The sequence below is a fragment of the Tiliqua scincoides genome, chromosome 3 (assembly GCF_035046505.1).
Source record: "Tiliqua scincoides isolate rTilSci1 chromosome 3, rTilSci1.hap2, whole genome shotgun sequence".
Taxonomy (NCBI): Eukaryota; Metazoa; Chordata; class Lepidosauria; order Squamata; family Scincidae; genus Tiliqua; species Tiliqua scincoides.
The window spans coordinates 57,325,602-57,345,354 of NC_089823.1; the positions used below are offsets into that span (position 1 = coordinate 57,325,602).

The 19,753-nt window shown below is 40.3% G+C and overlaps 1 protein-coding gene across 5 annotated transcripts in view; it reads right to left on the bottom strand.

Annotated features, from left to right (window-relative positions):
- APP (amyloid beta precursor protein) overlaps positions 1–19,753 on the bottom strand; it is a 195,212-nt gene that overhangs the window by 28,216 nt on the left and 147,243 nt on the right. For all 5 annotated transcript variants that reach the window (XM_066622528.1, XM_066622530.1, XM_066622529.1 and 2 more), the window contains 2 exons: positions 17,048–17,122; positions 14,889–15,047 (listed from right to left, as the gene is read on the bottom strand). In XM_066622528.1, the coding sequence (XP_066478625.1) occupies positions 14,889–15,047; positions 17,048–17,122 (234 nt within the window). The remainder of the gene's footprint in view (positions 1–14,888; positions 15,048–17,047; positions 17,123–19,753) is intronic.

The following is a 19,753-nucleotide window of genomic DNA, read 5'->3' on the forward strand; positions in this document are numbered from 1 at the left end:
ACCCCCAAAAAGAGACCCAATTTTTTCCCCCTTTTGCAGGCAGATGGGTGGCACACATTTATCTCAGGGAATTTTTGGACAACTATGGGCCTCCCCTGCCCTATACTGCTAGACCCTGCCCTAAACCCAGTTACTTCCCTGCTAATTTTCAAGGACTAGCAATATTGTGAAATCATCAGGAACCACACAAAAGACATCAATAGACCTCATGTTCTGGGATGTGTTTGATCAGTGAATCCTGACTCTGAGCTTATACATTCTGGAAACCCAGGCACATACAAGGAATACTGTCAGTTAAAAGCCATTTTTACGTTAAAGGGGAAAAAATGTGAAAGATGGGTAATGAAAATAAGAAGTGCTGGCAGGTACGTTGTCAGCTAAGCAGCTTTAGGAATGGAATAACTGATCCTAACAGCTGGCTTTCACAGTAAAGTGAAATACTCCACATGGCAGCCATTACCATGCAGTGCCATTTATATGGAGTGACTCAACAAAATAGGTGAGGCCATTTGCTCTACACTTTCAGAAAGGTTGACACTGGCATGGAGTAAATCACTTTAACAGAACACTGAGCCATGTTGGTATGTGAATCAAGTACAATATTTGTTGAATTTATATTGGTTGAATACTAACATGACATAACCAGGATGGTTCTAGGCCTCAAGAATGCAGCAAAATTAGTTATTACAGAAAAACAAAATCAGTTGTGAGTAATTTTTCCGGAGATAAAAATTTTCAATTAAATGCCTAGTCGTGCTCAAGATGCCAATCACTGTGATTCATCACAAGAACATACATACTGCAGCTTTAGTGCAACATGGGTGAACTTCGACACACAGTTCCCTAGAAGGACCTCCTTCTAAGGAAGAAGCTTATTCAGTTGCCCAAGAGAACAGCTCCAATGAGATATTCCCATTTCCTGACATGTGTTACAGAGGACAAAGCTTAAGCCCAACTGAAATATCACCAAGTGGTGTGCAAGCTTTTGAGTAGTTCAGAACTCTTAACTAGGCTGGATGTTAAGGAAATAGAAATGCTCCAAAGCCCACAGTATGTATAGATCTTACGGTGGGGTGCGGCAGGCTTATGTACGCCTACAAGGCATCCAGCTGTTCAGCACATAGATTGTTGGAATCTGGCCTCTATGTGGCGGCCTCCTACTGTGCAGGTGGTTCTGAGCCTTCAGTTCAGAGTGAAAGAAGACTGCCCCAAAGACCATACAGCCAATTGTCATGTACCGCAGTAACAGACCAAGGCTTACAGAAGCAGGAGGGAAAGGTCACCTTTATAAAAGAATATAGGACAGTAACAACTCTTCAAAGAAAGGAAATCAGATAATATCTGCTGACTTTCTTCTTTTTTATATTAAGAAAGAAAAATTCAATAAGGTAGGTAAAGAGTAAAACAATATTCTAATACTTCATGGAATTTGTAACACAGTTTTCCCTACTGTACCAATCCAATACATAAATAATGATCAGGGCTAATTTATTACTATATTAACATCCTTGAAATACTCTCCTGGGACCACTCAGGTCGCAGGAGAATGTACAACATTCTGGATGCAATTCTTAAACGGAGAGAAGCCCTTACGAACAAAACCTTCCGAGAAAGCAGCACACTATAATGAGGCACTAAAGTGGCTAGCACAATTCATTGGCACTATGAATGAAATTATTTTAAATGCACCTGCATGCCAAGTAAAAATTAAACTCTAGGAACACGAGAAGGGGATAATCAAATGTGAAGGTCTCCTAACACCTGTGATTAATGGGGGAGGGGACGACTGCCAAAGGTTTCTATTAGCGGAAATATGATAAGGCAAGAAATAGGAGGATTTATTTAAACAGAATCTCTGGCTTTTTAAGATCTTTCACTTCCTGAAACGGTTTTATGCTAATTTGCATGGTTGATTTGCAGTTCCCATTTATGTATATGTTTAAGGAATAGTGCCATAGTTGAACAGCATTGATTTAACCGATAGAAACTTTTACAGTCCAATCCTATCCAGCACAGGAACGGCAACTCCAAATGGCTACCAATGGATCCTGTGCTGAATCCGAGCGGGTTGGAGGTCTTCTCAAGGGAAGGTGATAATCATCCCCTTACCCTAAGTAAATCCCTAGCCTACTCAATGGGGCTTCTCAAGTCTGCACCAGTTATTTCGCTGGAGCAGACACAAGAAACTCCATGTTGAGCTTTTGAGCCCATCACGGGGGATAGGATTTGGCAGAGGAGGCCTCTGCCTGTCCCATCCTCTCCAGGGCCTGTCCCTCCCCCTGTTCTGCCCTTCCCCAACCAAAAATGCCTCCCAATACCCACACACTGTTTGGTGGTTACCAGTGGCACCCAGGTTGATCTACTGTGTCGACGGGGCAGCACAAGCCTCCCCACCAGCACTGCTGCCTCTCTAGGCAGTGCAAACATCCTTTACGGCATGTTTGTGACACCCACTGCTGGCACTGGGGCTACAGCACTGGCAGTAGGACTGGCCAGAATCGGGTTGCCTGAAATATTGATCTTAGGATTCTGTGTCTTAAAAAGCAAACTATAACATAGCCAATCATTCTTGACGGTATATGAATACAAAGGTGAATACAAACTTGGATTATAATCTCCTCTCTTCCACCAATTGTGACCTTAACCAAGCAACTTACAAACTCTCTCCATCAAATGTGATGGATCAGAGCTCTGCTAAAACAAAAGAAGCATTTTCTGTTCATCAATACGAACCTGGTGGGTGGTTTTATGTCCCACCCTCCAAAATTTTTTTTAAAATGAATACAAGAGAAGCACTTAGACACCTATTCCCTCCCACTTATTTTCTGTCTTCATCAGTGATAATTCAAACATGCCTTTCAATGTCAATCAGTAAATGCCAGGAACTTCATTCTTATTTGATGCCAGGACACAGCTTCATTCTATAGATTGTATGGCTTTGCCAATCTATGGCAATAAAACATGGCATAAATACAGCAATACTTTTTTGGACAAGGCAAAGATAACAGGTCCATCCTATTATAATGCATCAAAGTTCTAATAAGACTGGAGGGGCTCTCTAGCACTTCTGAGGCTGACTTCTGAGAAAAATATACATATTTTTCTAGGTATAACATACCTATAACTTAAATAATAAAATAGTTTTATTTTATTTGAAGATTTGGGGGTTTTTGTTATTTATTTTTTTTACAAAAACAAGAAGTGCAGAGTTATGTGTTTTTTATTTCATTATCACCATTTTTACCCATCTCTACCGATACTAGTCAAGTCATCTTTAGGCCTACCCTGTCAATATCCCACTCTCCACTTTCAATTTCTACTCCTTTTTGAAGTGCATAATTGCTTTAAATGATGTGATTGAAAAAAATCACAATCTATACTCTTTTTTTGTATTTACACACATTGTTATATATGTTTTTATTATTTGCTCTGCTCCAATGTTGTAAACAACAATAAAAGTAACCGGAGAAGGCGGCATTCCTCCAGGGCTATTTAAAAATAACTGAGCGCTGGTGGCACTAAACCATCTGAGTCAATAAATGCTCTGGTGGCGCTAAACCATCTGAGTCAATAAATGCTATACATCAGACTCTTTTAGACTGGGGCAATTGTATTATTTTTCCCATCAATAAGAAACGTAATAAAAGCCAGCCCAGCAATTACAGATCCATTAGTCTCATCGGTATAGTGGCAAAAGTCTATATTAAAACTCTGCTTCACAAGGTTGAGCTCCAGAAAACAGCATTGTGGTGAATGGCCTGTTTCTTCCCCCATTTTTGTTATTTTTGAACATTTCTAACCCTAGAGCTCATTTGGGATATTGTAGCCTTCCAAAGAGGCTCTCCAGCTTCCCAGAGGCAGCTCCTCTGAGCTTCTTGCTTGAAATGCCATGTCCAAAAAGGCAGCACGTGGATTGATCTCTCTGGACTACCCCAGAAACAATAGCTGTTAGCCAAATCGTCTGCTGAGGTTGACATTCACCAACAATAAAATACCAGCCCATATACCTATGTAAAAGGGTGGGATGGAGCGACCAGGTAGTTTCCCCTCTTCCAATTACCTGGCTGTGACAACACCTGAGATTTTGTGCATCTCTGGCTCTCCTTGCTGGGTGCTGCTAGTTACCGCATCCAATTTTGTCTAGTTATTTCCTTGTGGCCACCCAGTCAAGCCCAATAATTTTTTACCACCCTGTTTGTACTTCTCTTTACCCCTTTCTCGTTTAATTCCCTTTTGGGGGGATTATATTTTAACTTCCTACTTGCCTAGCATTCCGCTGCTGATTTAGCAAATCAGTGAAGTGCAGAGCAGGAAAGGGTGGTGTGCTGAGCACCAAAGACTGGGTGCTGCTCCCCTTGATGAGCCTTTGGCATTCCTAACAGATTAGCATACTTGTCAATGAGTATGCTGGTAGTAGGGTCAGTTTCTCATTACTGAACAATGGTCTCACTATAGTCTTATTAATAAATGTACCACCTGGAGAGGAGACCACTTATTACTGAGTGAGCACTGTGCTTTTGTCATCTTAACTCTGCAACATTGATCTCCACCTACAGTTGTTACTTTTGGTCAAAGCCCTGTATGCACATAACAGTAAAAACAGCTTTGACTGGAGAAAGAACAAAGAATATTATAGAAACAAGAAAAGTCAAATTGATGCATTCTCACCCTGCTTTTTGCTTAATTTTTATTCCAATAATGCTATTTCAGAACTTAAGATAAATAATGAAGAAATACAATAATCTCAGGTCTTCCTCCGTATGTTTTCTCTGTAAACTCATGGAAAAATACAGTCTACCTCTTGGTTACTTTTGTTTGCCTAACTAGCTGAACATCAAATGATTAAATCTCTCTCACATAATCTTCTTTGCCCATCTTTATTTCCCCATCTCCCACTCCTCACAGGTGCTCTTCAGGCCCACCACGGTCTCTTTTTCTCCCTTTTCGATAAAGAATGTGGTATTTGCAGCAGAGGTTCACTACCACAAGCACAAACAGCACAGGAATTACAACAGAATAGAGTGGCTACAACTGAAGGGGAGATTGTGCAACTAGTCGCTGCCTTTAAAGCTCCGCTTTTATGGAGGGAAAGGCAGGGTATATATCACTTAAACAAAAACAAAACAAAACATGTCCACTTGTTAAAAGGCCACCTGAAAAATTTATAATGCATATGCTGTAAAAGTTGGTGAAAATGAAGATGTTCTGTTTTTATATCAATTCATCACAAGAGCAATTTAGCACACTGGTATGCTGTTCTGTTAGTCGTGATTAAATCCCATTGAAATAAATATTAGTCATAACTCACTTCCTTAGTCATGACCAACTAAACTTAGAATACAACTCACAGTACTTTAATTATTACCTGGCATTCACATTTAAGAGGCTCACTGTAGGAGTGGACCATTGTTCTCTTGTGAGCGTGATAAGTGAGCCCTGCCTTCTTCCCAACTTTGGAAGAAAAAAAGGAACCTAGAATCACACTGCAGTTTTATGGTATGTTCTAATGGTATGAAAAAGGCGAGGCAAATCTGACTACTGCATTGATATGGTGCAGATGATGCTCTCTTGGCCAAGTTTGCTGGCAGATGCAGGCCACAACTGTGGCTCACTGACCATGGCCAGCTGACAATTGTGAATTCTGGGTATAATTCTATACCTTAATATACTATACTGACTACTATAATCAGAGTAAGGATCTGGAAGATGAGGTAACAATCTTCCAAAATGTGTTGCCTATCTTCGAAATCAAATATTAGCTTAATTTCATTTATAGCAATGATTTCTAAATGGTGGGGTCAAAAGTAAAAGATCACTTACACAAGAATAGAAAAACTAAATCTGTAGTAAGTCTGTGTTCTACACAGCTACAAAAAGGTACAGGAACACTCTTTTCCTTTGCATCTGCATCCTGGCCTCAAGTGAACCTCATAAATTTACTCCCCAATAATACCATCATAAAAACAAGACCATCTGAGCAGCCAAAGGATTTTGCACTTCAGGGCCAGGGCTGGAAACAGGCAGATGGATATAAAACAAACACATAATTGATTTGTTGGCTGCCTTTCTTAGTGAAGTGTTTAGGACTTGGTGACACGCAAACCAAATCTTTACGGTTTGTTATACATGACTCTAAAGAGTACAGAAAAGATTTGAGACTTCCCCTTTTATAAAGCATTACAACTGTTGGATTACAAAAGGGTGAGAACATGTGCCACAGACATTTCTATGGACAAAGATTTAAATACTGCTAAGCTCTGATCAGAAATAAAATAATTTGTTGCCACCAAAACAGAATGTAATGGGCAGACAGAAAATTTCTTATTCACAAATATCAGATAGCACCTCCTTATGGGTTGATTTGGAAAATATTTTAAAAGGAGATTTAGCAGATGAATCACCTCACACGCAATTAAGGAAATTAGCTGGGAAGTAAAGGTACAGGCCAAAAGCTTGTACATCTAATTATGCAGAGCTGGTTGGACAGAAATGAACTACAGCAGGGCTCTCCAAACTTTTTGGCCAGAGGGCCACATCAAATATCTGGCATGGTGTGGAGGGCCTGAAAAAAAAATTTAAATATAAAACTTAAATAAATAAATTAGAGATGGAACTCAGATGAGTGAATAAATGAATGAACGGGCTCATTCATTCAAACTCTCTGGCCCTCAGAACACCCTCCAGACACAAAGAGAGCACAGTTCTGGTCATGTTCAGTTGAGTGGGCCAGAGGCTTTTAGGGGACAAGAGGTTGGCTGCAGGCTGGGGTTTGGAGACCCATGAACTACAGGAATGCACAACTTAATCTTCTGTTTAATGACAGACCGCATACAGTGTTCGAAGCACAACAAAGAGGCTTTTAATGAGGCAATCTGGTCTCCCATAGCCTGCAGCAGAGGGTCTGTTTACACAACAAAGAGGCTCTTAATGCAAAAAAAAAAAAAAAGGAAAAAAAAGACAATCTATCTCCAGCGGCCTGTGTAGCCAGCTAGTGTCTCACAGGGAGTGTCTATTTACATAACAAAGACACTAGAGTGGGCAAAATGTTTGCTTAACAACCTAATCGCATAACAACGGGGATTGGAGAATGTATCCCCATCGCTGTATATGTTTGGGGTAATATAAACAACTCTTCTTCAGGGATAAAACTGAAGGCTATATCTGCCTAAACTTAAAAGTTGAGAAGTCAATGTGAGCTAAGATAAGACGACTGATTTTTTCCTATTTCCAGTGGAGGGCTTGCAGCCCTGCTGCTATTTGCACTGCCCATCCCCCTCTGTGTGCAAGGAAGAGAGAGGAAAATACAGGAAGGCAATTGCCTGCCCGTTGGAGCTGAGGGGTATGGTGTGACTGTTGCTGGGGCTGGCAAGCTGCTCAGCTTCAGTCTGCACAGATCTGGGAAGCATCATCCACCTTGTATGCTTGACATCACCTGCTAGAAGGAACTGAATTATAGCATTCTCAGAATGCCCTGTTTTAGCATTAAGCAAGGGAGAGAGAAATTGCTGTCTTAGTGCTTGATATCTGAGACTGCGCAACATAATGTGTATGGATGATTCTACTTCGCCTAAATTGCAGCTACATAAACGATCTTCCCAGGAGGCATTTCTGAATCTGCCATGTAAGTCATTAGAGGGGGTCACATTACAACATGCCAAGGTAAAGGCCCTTCTCTCGAGGGGGTGCATTAGGAGGGACAGATATTTTGGTTGTTGACCAGTTGTAATTTTAAGTTGAAAATTCAAAGGGGAACATTTTTTCTGTGCTGCGCCTAGAAACTCTTGCCTTTCTATATCATATAGTCAGGTTGTCAAAAGCCTGGTGATAACCTCAGGAGAGGGGGCCCCTCAAGGTCCATCTGTTGAGTTTTTTTATAAAATAGTACTAGGCAAGGACTTAACATTGAATCAGTCAACAGCCCCTTTAGCAGCAGATCGTGATCAGCCCTGAAAAAGTCTTTGGCCCAGTGTTTTAAAAAACTGAACCATGCATGTAACTCCAGTCTATGTTGACCTGATTCCAGACAGAGTTCTGCGTAGGGAACGCAATGCGGTAAGTCGAGAATTTTGTAAAGAAATTTAGATTGAACCCTTTCAATTGTGTTATTTAATACCAGCATCCATACTGGGATGCCATATAAAATTTGTGGTATGACTTTAGCATTGAAAGCTTGCAAAGCAGCTGGTATAAACTGGTTGCCCCAGGAGAAGAAAAAGCGAGTTATGGCTTGAACCACTGGTTTGGATGAATTAATTGCAAATTGATCGATAAGAGGACCAGGAATACTTGTAATGAAAACGAAGACCAAGGTACTGGAATTCCTTGACCTGTTGTATTAATTTTCCACTGAAAAGCCAAGATTGTGGTTTCCATGAGTTCCCCAAAACCACAATTTTAGACTTTTCATAATTTAACTGCAAAGAGTTTATTGTAAAATACTCAATGCAGGCTTTGACCAGTCTTTGTAAGCCTATTTTTGTACATGAGATCAGAGCCATGTCGACAGCATATAAAAGTAAAGGGACGTCCACCAATCCCAGTTTGGGGCATTGCGTGTCAAACTTTGTTAAGAAGGGGGCCAAATCATTGATGAAAAGGATGAACAGAATGGGTGCCAGCTCACAACCCTGCTTGATCACCTTGTTGATCGGGATTGGAGCTGAAAGGTCACCTTGTGGGGATAATTTCACTTGACAGGAAGTGTTTAGATGGAGGACACAAATTAATTCTAATAATCTTTTGTCAAGTCCCATCTTCTCAAGTTTTCCCCAGAGTCTGTCCCTATCAATAGAGTCAGGCAGACTTTAAGTCCAGGAATGCCACACAGAATGCCACATAGAATCGAGATTTCTTTTGAGTCACTTGTTTGAAAATTAAATGGGACAATATCACACAGTGATCGACTGTGGACTTGTTTGGTCTGAAACCTGCTTGCTCTGGACCTATGATATTATAATCAGATATCCAGGAAGAAAGTTTCTTCAATAAGTGGGATGCGTACATTTTTCCTGAGACATCCAAAAGGCTTATTGGCCTGTAGCTAGAGGGAAGGTTCTTATTTCCTCTTTTGAAAATAGGGACCAAGATTGATCTGGCCCACGATTCTGGAATTACTCCAAATTTATCGATTCTTGTGAATAGTTCCGCGATAATTGGTGCCCACCAGTCTGGCGCTGCTTTATAGATGTCTGAGGGAATTGCATCTGGGCCAGCTGCTTTATCCTGTTTTAGCTGGTTAATAATTGAAATGACCTCATCCACTGAGACAGCAGGCCAGTCTGGGAGGTCTGGCTGGCTGGATGCCTGAACAACTGAGGTCGATTTGAATTCATAAAAAAAATTGATTTAAAGTGTGATTCCCACAGTTTAGCAGTGCTGCAAACGGCAGTTTTCAGAGATAAGCACATCTGATCAATCTTAGAATCATCTCGCCCACCCTCAACGCTTCGGGATGAGGGGATCTTACCTAATACATTCAAAAGAGTAGATATTAAGTCCTCGAAAAAGTGGACAATTCCTGGTTGATCCAGAGTGGACAACTGAGGGGTTTCCTTTGCTTGTATCAATGTACAAAATGAGTCCTTAGAGTCTGGGTCCCATTTAATTCTTTTTGTTATATTTGAGTAGCCTTCTTCACCCTGGGTGTTAGCGTTATGATAATGATTTGGGAGATAATCTAAATCACACAACAGAGGAAGATGGTCACTAGATTGAGGGTGTCCAACACAAAAGTTCTATCTGGGGAAGGAGTTGAGGAGGAACCAAGATATAATCAATAACACTTGCACCTCTAGGTGAGATATAAGTGAATTCTCCATTATCTCCCAATGCGTCTAAGCCATTTAGCCAAGTAAGGCCAAGTAAAATTTGGCTAGAAGAAGCCCCGTGGCATTGATTGTTCTATCTTTCGATTGCCTTTCGAACAGACCGCTCTCTGGCAATATAGTGTCAGTAGGTAAGTCCCAAAGTTGATGCAAGATGTCAGAATTATGCCCCACCCTGGAAGTGAAATCTCCTGCGATTAGAATCTTATAAGAGGGAAATTTACCAGTCAGGTCATTGATTATACCACTAAGATATGCCCATTGCTTTTCAGTTGCAGATTTATCTTTTAAAGGAGGCATATATATAACTATCAGCCATAAATATCAATTCATGTTTGAAAGCAGGTTTCACTAATATGGCAAAGCCTCCAACTGGGCAGCCTTTTACTGCATTCTTCCATGCGGGTAAAGATATAGAAAGAAACCCATCAAATTCAATAGGTCTAATTGCCCAAGTCTCCTGCAGTAAAATAATATCTTGGTCGCTTAAAACAGTATCTAACTCTTTTCCACGAGTCTTTGCAAACCAACCAGCAATATTTCAAGATATGATTTTCAGCTGGCCCCATGGAATGCTCTGGGAGCGGGTAGGTGAAAGTCAATCTGATGAAGTTGAGGGGATTTGAGCATCTGAATCCCTCTGATTTCTTATAAGAGGATGTTGTGTCCCTATTTCAGGGGTAGTGTCCTCAGACAGACTTGACTTGGCATCTAGGTTGTTCAGCAGATTTGCCCCTTCTGGGGCGTAACATTAACATTTAACATTTTATTTTTAAAATCTCTTGTCAACCATATTGAAGACTATACATCAGTGGTTCCCAAACTTTTTAGCAGCAGGACCCACTTTTTAAAACATTCTTTTGGGACTCGCCCAGGTTTACCTGACTTAAAAAAAGGAGATCTAGAAAGAAATAGTATTATATTTATAAGTAAAAATAACCAGAAATAACCAATAACCAGAAAGACAGACCCACATACATTTCCCTACATTTACACATGCTTGCAAACTGCAGGAGCCCAGCTCATTAGCAGCTACAGTAACAGATTTTTGAATCGCTTCAGGGTTAGAAGCAGTTAGATACTGATGTTTTCATCACTCTGGCAATCCATCAAAAATCAGGTCGGGACCAACTGGTGGGTCCCGACCCACAGTTTGGGAACTACTATAGTGCATTGTTTAGTGCAGTAGAAATATTTTTCCTCTCATTCTCTAGATTTGATGACTAATCTTTGCTAGATACATTACTGAACGTATTGCTGAAAGTATGCATAATCTATTAATGAAGAAATACGGAGTTTCTGTTAAGTACTATACTAAATATTTTCCATATGCCACCTATTTTATATATAATGTTAAGGGGAAAAATAACAGATTTTTGAAAAGAGAACATTACTCATGGAAATCAGTCTGAACTGGCAAAATAATTCTCCATGTCAGCAAACAGGAAATAAAATAACAATTTTTCACTAATCTTGTTTACCTTTGTCAGAAGACAGATTAACATCTGCAATTGTGACTGCCCTTGTGTGTATGCCTTGAGATGTTTACCCACCAATCCTAATGGATGTCTGAAATTATTAACATTTAAACATTGCAAAACTACACAGAGAATGCTACTTTCTCAAGAAGCAAAACAATGAAAGCCCCGAAGTGATTAACATGCAGGTTTCTTTAATTACAGCAAGGACAACATTGCATGGTTCACTTGGATGAAGTGTGAGAAATACTCATGTGGATTACAACCATCCATCCATCCACCCACAACAAAACCATAACGCTCAATTACTACTTTACAAAATCTTAGATCTTGCCTGAATTCATTCTAAACTTCACAGAGATATAATTTTTCCTTTTCAGTGTATACCTGTATACATACAGATTCCATATTTTATATGTATACTTGTAAACGCATAATTAAACATCTGAAAAAGACAAAACCTGAAAATATTAAAGCTTTTGCCTCTCTCTGCAGAAAAAAAATCAATGGGTAGCAGCATTTCAACTAGCTGCCTGCCATCGGGACCACTCTGAATGGAATGAGCATTATACACATGGAAGAAGTCCTTGTGCAAATGAAATACCCCTTCCGTTCATAGAATGAGCTCCCAGTGGCAGAAGCAAAGGTCAGGGTGCTGCTTCTTGTTTTCAACTTCTTCTTACAAGCCCGTTTCCCAATTAACTAAAAGTCGCCTTCTACTAATTTGCTCAATTAACTACAAGTTAACTGTAGTTACTATGCCTAATTTCGCCCAATTAACTGCAAATCACCAACTACTATTTCACCTTAACCCTTAAGGTTTATGCTGGCTTTCTTTGCCACAACACTGACATGTCACATTTTGCAACACATTGATAGTGCACTTGATAGTGCAACACATTGATAGTGAGACATGTCAATGTCTCACCCCACCACACTTTAGTACTGCTGCAGCAAGTCATTAGGTCACTAGCTTCTTTCTTCTGCATGACAACAAACAGTAACACTCGATCCAATCCGCTGATATAAGAAATGTCAAAGTACTTGCTTGCATTGACAATGCTCGCAACAACAGAGTAGCTGAGATGCATTATAATTTGTCACATAGCTGGCAGTGATCACATTTTGAATTTTTTCCACCTACAGTATATTGGTGTTTTCCTCTGAAGATACTAACCATAGTTCCACTCAATAATACTAATTGTTTCTTCTATGAAAAGTAGGACAAGACCAAATTTGCTTGTGGGAGCACCGTCTAACCTAAGTCCTATTTTTACATTACTGTAATCATGAAGTCAGTCATGGTTATAGATCTACATGGCACCAGCAAGTCATGCCCTGAAGTGTAATGCACTCCATAGCTCACCCTCCTCTCTCTAAGGACGATGTTTATTTGCAAAGCAAGCACTGTACCCAAGGAGAGATTTTCTCCATGTCTTCCAATGCTGGATATCCAGAATTTTTGATCACAGGGATAATCCTTCTTTGGGTACAGTATTTGTGCAAACAAATGCTCCTGGAGGAGCCACAGAGTATACAGTGCTTGGCATGGAGCTTGCCAGTGTGCTCTTGTTAATTTTGTAAGCCTGGACATACTTCATGGTTAAAGTAATGTAGGAATAGGAGCTGTAGTCCCTTAAATCAGGCCTTCTCAAACTAGGGCGTCACGATGCCCCAGCCTGAGGGTCCTGGACTCTTTCCCCTTAAGGGGCAGGGGTAGGGGGGAGGTAGCAACACGATCCTGGGGATCACTAAGGGGGCTGCATGGACTGGCATTTACTTACCAGTCCCTGCTGCAGCCTCCCGGGGGTGCTGGGAGCCCTGCACAACCCTCCGCAGGGCTCCTCAGCCTTCAAAAAGTGAAAGCGGAGTGATCGTGCTCCTTACCCCCATCCCTGCAGCCTTCCCTGCTCTCCCACAAGGATTTACTATGGTCCTCAAACTCCCTAAGAGTTTGAGAACCGCAATCTTAAATACTGAATAAAGCAATTAAAAACTTGAAGTTCAGATACAGCCACAATATGATTAGGCTAATCCAATTAGTTGCACCTTACATTCCTGAGATGTGGTATCTTGACCCATGCACAACAATGGATTTAAAGACCTTTCACATAACACCAGAACCAGAGGACATCCACTAAAGTTGAGTAAATTTCTGCAGCACAATGGAGACTCCCCATTGTTCACGCAGGGCTTATACCCACATAAAATGAAAGTGGGACTCCCAGGTGCATATGGAGATCTGTGCCCACATGTGCCATGAGACTGTGGCACAGTTGTATGTTCTGGATCATCAGAACTATTACCTGATAATTGTGTGTATTTATTCTTCTGCATCTTCAAGTACATTGGTACTTTTGTGCTTGTACCTTAGCAACATATTACCTTTGGAAATTAAGAACATGTTCTCTAAGTAAACTTTGTTTAACATTCTAAGCAGCACTTTTATTTTAATTGGCATTTAAAAAGAGAACCACTGGGGTTTCATTACCCCATGGTTACTATTGAAAATGCTCAGTTGGGTAAGTGGAGACTTATCATTAAGTCAATTTGCATGCAGATTCAGGAACAGTCAAACACTACTTTCTTTTATTAGCTGATTAAAATAGTTAACGTGTTGTACGTTATTACCGTAGCTTAATGGGACTGATCTTGTGCTTAAAAGGTTAATTGTGGAAGCATTTAGGCATGGCTGGTTTGAGACTGGACAAAAAATTTAAAGGAACGTTTGCATTCACAACAGACAAATCAAGTTACCAAACCCACAATTTTTATTTTATTCGAATCATTTTTTTGCTCCTATTCTGCTAAGCTTTTTACTACCATGTTCAGAAAGAGTTTCCCTCCCCCCATCCCAAGCATACATGTGGTTGAATACACCTCTCCTGAACATGGTAACTGATATCCCAGTCTGTGTTGACAAAACATACTGGGCTGAAGCTGGCTATATCCAACTGAAATTAGTGGGTTTTAAAAGTTAGACACCATTATCTTGTCTCACTGATTTCAATGGTACACAGGCATGATTAGGTTTTGTGCAACTCAGTAATAACCAAAACACAACCTCCGTGTTTCGGTCTGTGGCTAGATCTCACCTAATATTGAAAGGTGGCGACTCAAAGATAAACAAGAGACCACTTTTGCACATTTATCTCTATTTGGTAATTACATCTTCCCTATTAAACTGCATGACTGTGAAAGGGTTGCTCAGTTCAATTTGGTCAGATCTCCCATAGCCAAATTGGGAGATGCAACACTCAAACTTTTCCAATACTGTGTGCAGTTTCTGAGAAGTATCAGAAAAGAAGCAAACAAATCCTGCAGCCAGAGCCATATAACATTTCAGAGATACTATAAGCAGCAGGAAAGAAAAGAAAATATGCAAGGAAGGGCAGTTATTTTACTGACTTACAGCTGGATCCTTTGCATAGTGACTTGGAAATAAATTCCAACACATTCAAGGCAGGCTCATTTTCAAGGTGTGTGTGAAATCTATCTATTGAAAAGAGTGGAACTTGCTTCAAATTAAACATGCAAAGAACTGGGCTGCATGCCTATGACTTATACCCATCCTGATTCTGCTTACTTTGGGAGGGACAGCCTGCAGAGCTGTGATGTAGTTTTCCAGAGAAATACGGCGACGGTCATTGAGCATGGCTTCAACACGTGCCATGTGTCTCCCCACTAGCTGCTGTCTTTCATTTGCTGCTTCTTGCTCCAGTGATTCTACTTTCTCTTGGAAATGCTGTTGTAAAAGAAATGTATATTATCACAAGCGAACAACTGGGAATTAAACCAGCAGATGCCACACAACCAGAAATAAATCATAAAAGGAACAATTTTTGAACTGGTATTGTATCAACTTAACTGAGAGTTTCCAGCAATTGCTGTTTTCTGAATTTTTTCCATTTACGGTCAGTCTTTTATTCTATTCTTTTTTAAGTAGCCAAGCTTTCTGTTCAATCCTTTCAATTGTAATTTTTTACAATTTTTTACAATTGTTCAATCCAAACTAGCACTGCAACAGGCACACCAAGTCGCCTGTGCTATATCCAGCCCATAGTAGGAGGTAGCTGGCATGCAACTTGGAGTGATATTTATTTTGAGACATACAAAATTATGCACAGGAAGGATAGAGTGGATAGAGAGATGCTCTTTTCCCTCTCACACAACACCAAAACAAGGGGACATATTACTAAAATTGAGTGTTGGGAGAATTAGGACAGACAAAAGAAAATATTTCTTTACTCAGCGTGTAGTAGGTCTGTGGAACTCCTTGCCACAGGATGTGGTGATGGCATTGGGCCTAGACGCCTTTAAAAGGGGATTGGACAAATTTCTGGAGGGAAGTCCATCACAGGTTACAAGCCATGATGTTTATGTGCAACCTCCTGATTTTAGAAATGGGTTATGTCAGAATGCCAGATGCAGGTCTCTTACTGTCTTGTGTGCTCCCTGGGGCATTTGGTGGGCCACTGTGAGATACAGGAAGCTGGACTAGATGGGTCTGTGACCTGATCCAGTGGGGCTATTCTTATTCCCTTATCCTGAGCAATAACCCTGCCACTTCATGGATCTGCACCAGTGAAATCATGAAAGTGAAAACATGCAACCTCCCTGGTGCTCAGGAGGTCTTACAAGGCCAGTTTTTGGATAAAAACTAGAAGAAGTGATTTTTGGCCTTCCAGAGGCCTCAGAAGGGCACAGGCTAGACCCAACTGCAGGTTTGGAAACTGTAGATCAAATCAGCAGGTTCCAAATCGGAGGGTAATGTGGACCACCTGAACTCCACTACGGAGAGGGCGCTGGGGGAAACTGAGTTATTCTACTTCTTCTGAAGAACCACAAACACAGAGCTATTCTTCAAACAGGATGCAAGGTGAAGGCGCTTACAGGAGTTGGAGGCTTTGTGCGGGCTATGGAAGTACAATTTTGGAGAATACCTCTGTGTTTGTGCTGCTTCAGAACAATTACTGGTAAGTTGTTTTTCAGGATCGGGCCTTGGACAGACAAAATTATCTACCAATTCAAAGACGTGCATACATCCTTAAGTTTTAATCCTGACTTATCCATGGGTCATAGCAAATTCTATGATTTTTGGCTTAAACCTTGCCCTTGGCTTATCCACAAGTATATGCAGTATCTAGGCCCTGTGCTCCTGACAGTTTGACAGCTGGTGAACACATTTTTTTGTTACACCAAGCATTTAAATTTGGTTGATTGGGATTGCTCTTTTCCTGCATTTCTGTTTTTGTTTGCTACTCCAATCTGCTAGTAGTTTTAATGGCTATCATTCAATTAAATATAAATCTTAATATTGTCTGTTGCACTTTTACTTGAGAACTGCTTTGGGAACCTTTGTGAGGGTCAAAAGGTAGAGTTAGCTGGATAAATTACACTAAAATGATGAAGGAAAAAATCTGAACATGAAATTTTGGAAAGTATGTGCCTACTTCAACTGTACCTAATTAGTAATAGCAGCACACAAAGACCTATTGAAAACGTAAGTCCAAGAACTATGAAACCTTGAGGACTACTAAACACTGAGACACATAAGCAGTGCCAAGCAAGCTGCTGCTTCTATTATACTGTCCATCATCCAAGGACACTGGCTAAACAGACAATACATTAAGTAACAGTAATTTTGCTTCAGAATGCTGTAAATTACATGGATCCATTATACTAGATGTCTTTTTATTTCACAATTCTAAAAGGTATAATTATTCCTTTTTTTTTTTTTTTTACCTGAATGACAGCCTTTTTATCAGCCTTTGGCAAGTTCTTTGCTTTGTGTTCTGCCTCCTCCCATTCCCTCATGACCTGTCCAGGCAGAAACAGAAAATAGGTACATATTTTTATACTTGTAAGATGCTTTGAGAAGTATGGTTTGTTTCAGAAACTAATCTAATAATTCTTTTTTAAACAGTGTTAACATAAATTTAAAGATAAAGTATGCCTCTGTTTTGTTTTACAGCCTGGAATTAAGCAATCCATCACCACAATTATTGCGAATTTTTAAATTCTAGAAATTTTTGGCATACACAAAACAGCATTTTAAAACATACACATTTAAAGACAAAAACTACCATGCTAGATATATATTCCAGACTTTTCCTATGTCTGTATGGTAAAAGCTGCATAATCCAATACACACAGGGAATGTGGGTTACCCAAATGTGTCATTTAATGAAGCTTTCCTATCTAATCTAAACCCCTCCCATACAAGCTTCTTCTGTATTGCTGCTCCATCCTTCACTAGAACATTGTAGGAATGAAGACATTACTGAAAAGTAGAGGAATGTCTCTGTTTCTAGAGAAAACTGGTGGAGGGAGAATAGAGGGTGGAATGACAGCACAGAAGGAGCCCTGAAAGGTAGGCAGGCGTGGGAGGGGGCTTGACTTTTAGTGAAGCAACCCACTTGTTTAATGGGCATCTCTGCCCACTGCAGAGATAGCAGTTAAACAAAGTTTCTCATATTTAAAGTGCCACATAACAAGCTTACACTGTCATAATGCTAAGAAGCAATGAAGCGATCCATTTGTCACTGTTAACAGGTTGTCAGGTTAACAGCGAGGGATGCAGAAATATTTTCAGAGCACAAAAGGTATAAAAAGCCTAGACCAGAGGTGAGCAATAGTAAAGCTGGGGTGTGTATGTGTGGATAGGCTGTATCCAGCCTCCAGAAGCTTCCATTCTGGCCTTTGAGGGCTGGACTGTTATCCAGATGAACGCAAGTAATCCAACCTTTTTTCCATCCATGCACACATGGGTGCTGGCGCTGCCTGCCAAATATAGCAGCTAGTATACAGCAAGCTAGTATCCAGCCAGTGCGTGTGAATGCACAGCGAAAGGATACAGGTACATACCAAGACTGAGCAAGGTCGAGCATGTGCCCCCCTGTCTGGGAACAGGGCAGAGCTAAAAAACCAAACGTAAGTAAGACAGCAAGAAAGGAAAACTCCCAATTTTCCTCCCCAGAACCTTCCAGTTAAACAATAAATGCTGAGAGGAAAAAGAGTAGATGGACAATAAATGTTGTGTATTTCTTTTTTAAAACACAAAATCTGCAAAATTTGCATGTTGCAAAATTTAATGAACATTGGAAAGAAATGCAAAGTTTGTGACTCTTGCCCTGGACTTTCTAGTTTCTAATCAGAAAAGTACTAGAAAAACATGCCGTTCTGCATCATATTTCATGCAGCTTTCCACAATGAAGGCTGGAAGTTGCCTTATGCTAAGTCAGAATATAGGTGTCTACAGCGATATTATCAACACTGCCAGTTAGTGATTCTCCAAAGTTTTAGAAAGAAAATGTTCTGCCCTGCCTGGAGATCCTAGGGATTAAACATAGAACCATCTCCATAGATAACAAGTGCTTTTCCACTGCACTAAGGCCCTTCCCCAACTTAACCACCCAATCCCCACTGTCATCAGCGTTACAAAGGCGAAAGCATAGGATAAGCTCAGGTGCCAAGCAGCTTACAGACAGACATTAGCAGCATCCCCCATTCCATATTCTGTTTTTATACATTCACTTCATGGGAATCGAGGAAGAATGGGGACATTTCAGTGGCAGCACCATACCTCTGAAATTCCCTCCCTAGAAAAGTTAGACTTGCTCCCTTTTTGCCTTCGATGAAGACTTTAAAACCCATGGAAATCTCATTTTATGATGGTTTTATCTCAGCTCAGTGATACTGATTATTTTATCATTTTAAATTGTTTTGCAACTTTGGAAGCTGCTTTGAAATTCTCTAACAAAAACCGTACATGAATTTAGGAGTAACTAAAACAGACATTCTGTTTCTAGGCACAGATTGTCAATTGGCTTTGGAAGAGAACAGGTCTAGGACTATTTTCAGTGCGTGCTCTTCTGGCTGTCTTCCATATGGTCAAGACATCAAATCTAAAGGTTGCACAGGACCCCAAGTGGAATACAGGCATAAGAGCAGAGGAAAATTTGCAAGTCTTGAGCACTTTGAAAGATCATCCTCTTTGGGAATGAAAATAAGTGAGGAAATGGATGATGATAAGACAGTTTCAGCTGGCACATACTAAACAATCCAAAACACTCACCAGTCATACCACCTTGTTCCGAAATCTCTTTCCATCCAAGATAAGGATGTCCGACTGACTAATCACTGTATCTGTCTAAACAGCCTGCAGAGCACAGCATGAACTAACAGAGAACTGTTTTCCAATTGCGAGCTATTTTTGTTAGGTGACCAATTGTATTGCTAATATTTCACATTTGTAGAGTATTTTCACAGCACAAATTAGTAATTTTCTTTTCTCAGAATAATCCTGGAAAGTATGCTGAATAAGAATAATTTGCCCCAAGGCCGCTATGTAAACATAACTGAGCTAGGACTGGCAAAACAGGTTTCAAGCCCCCACCGTTCTGCCCACCACACTACTCTCCAAAATATCAAATTGAACTTTATATGCAC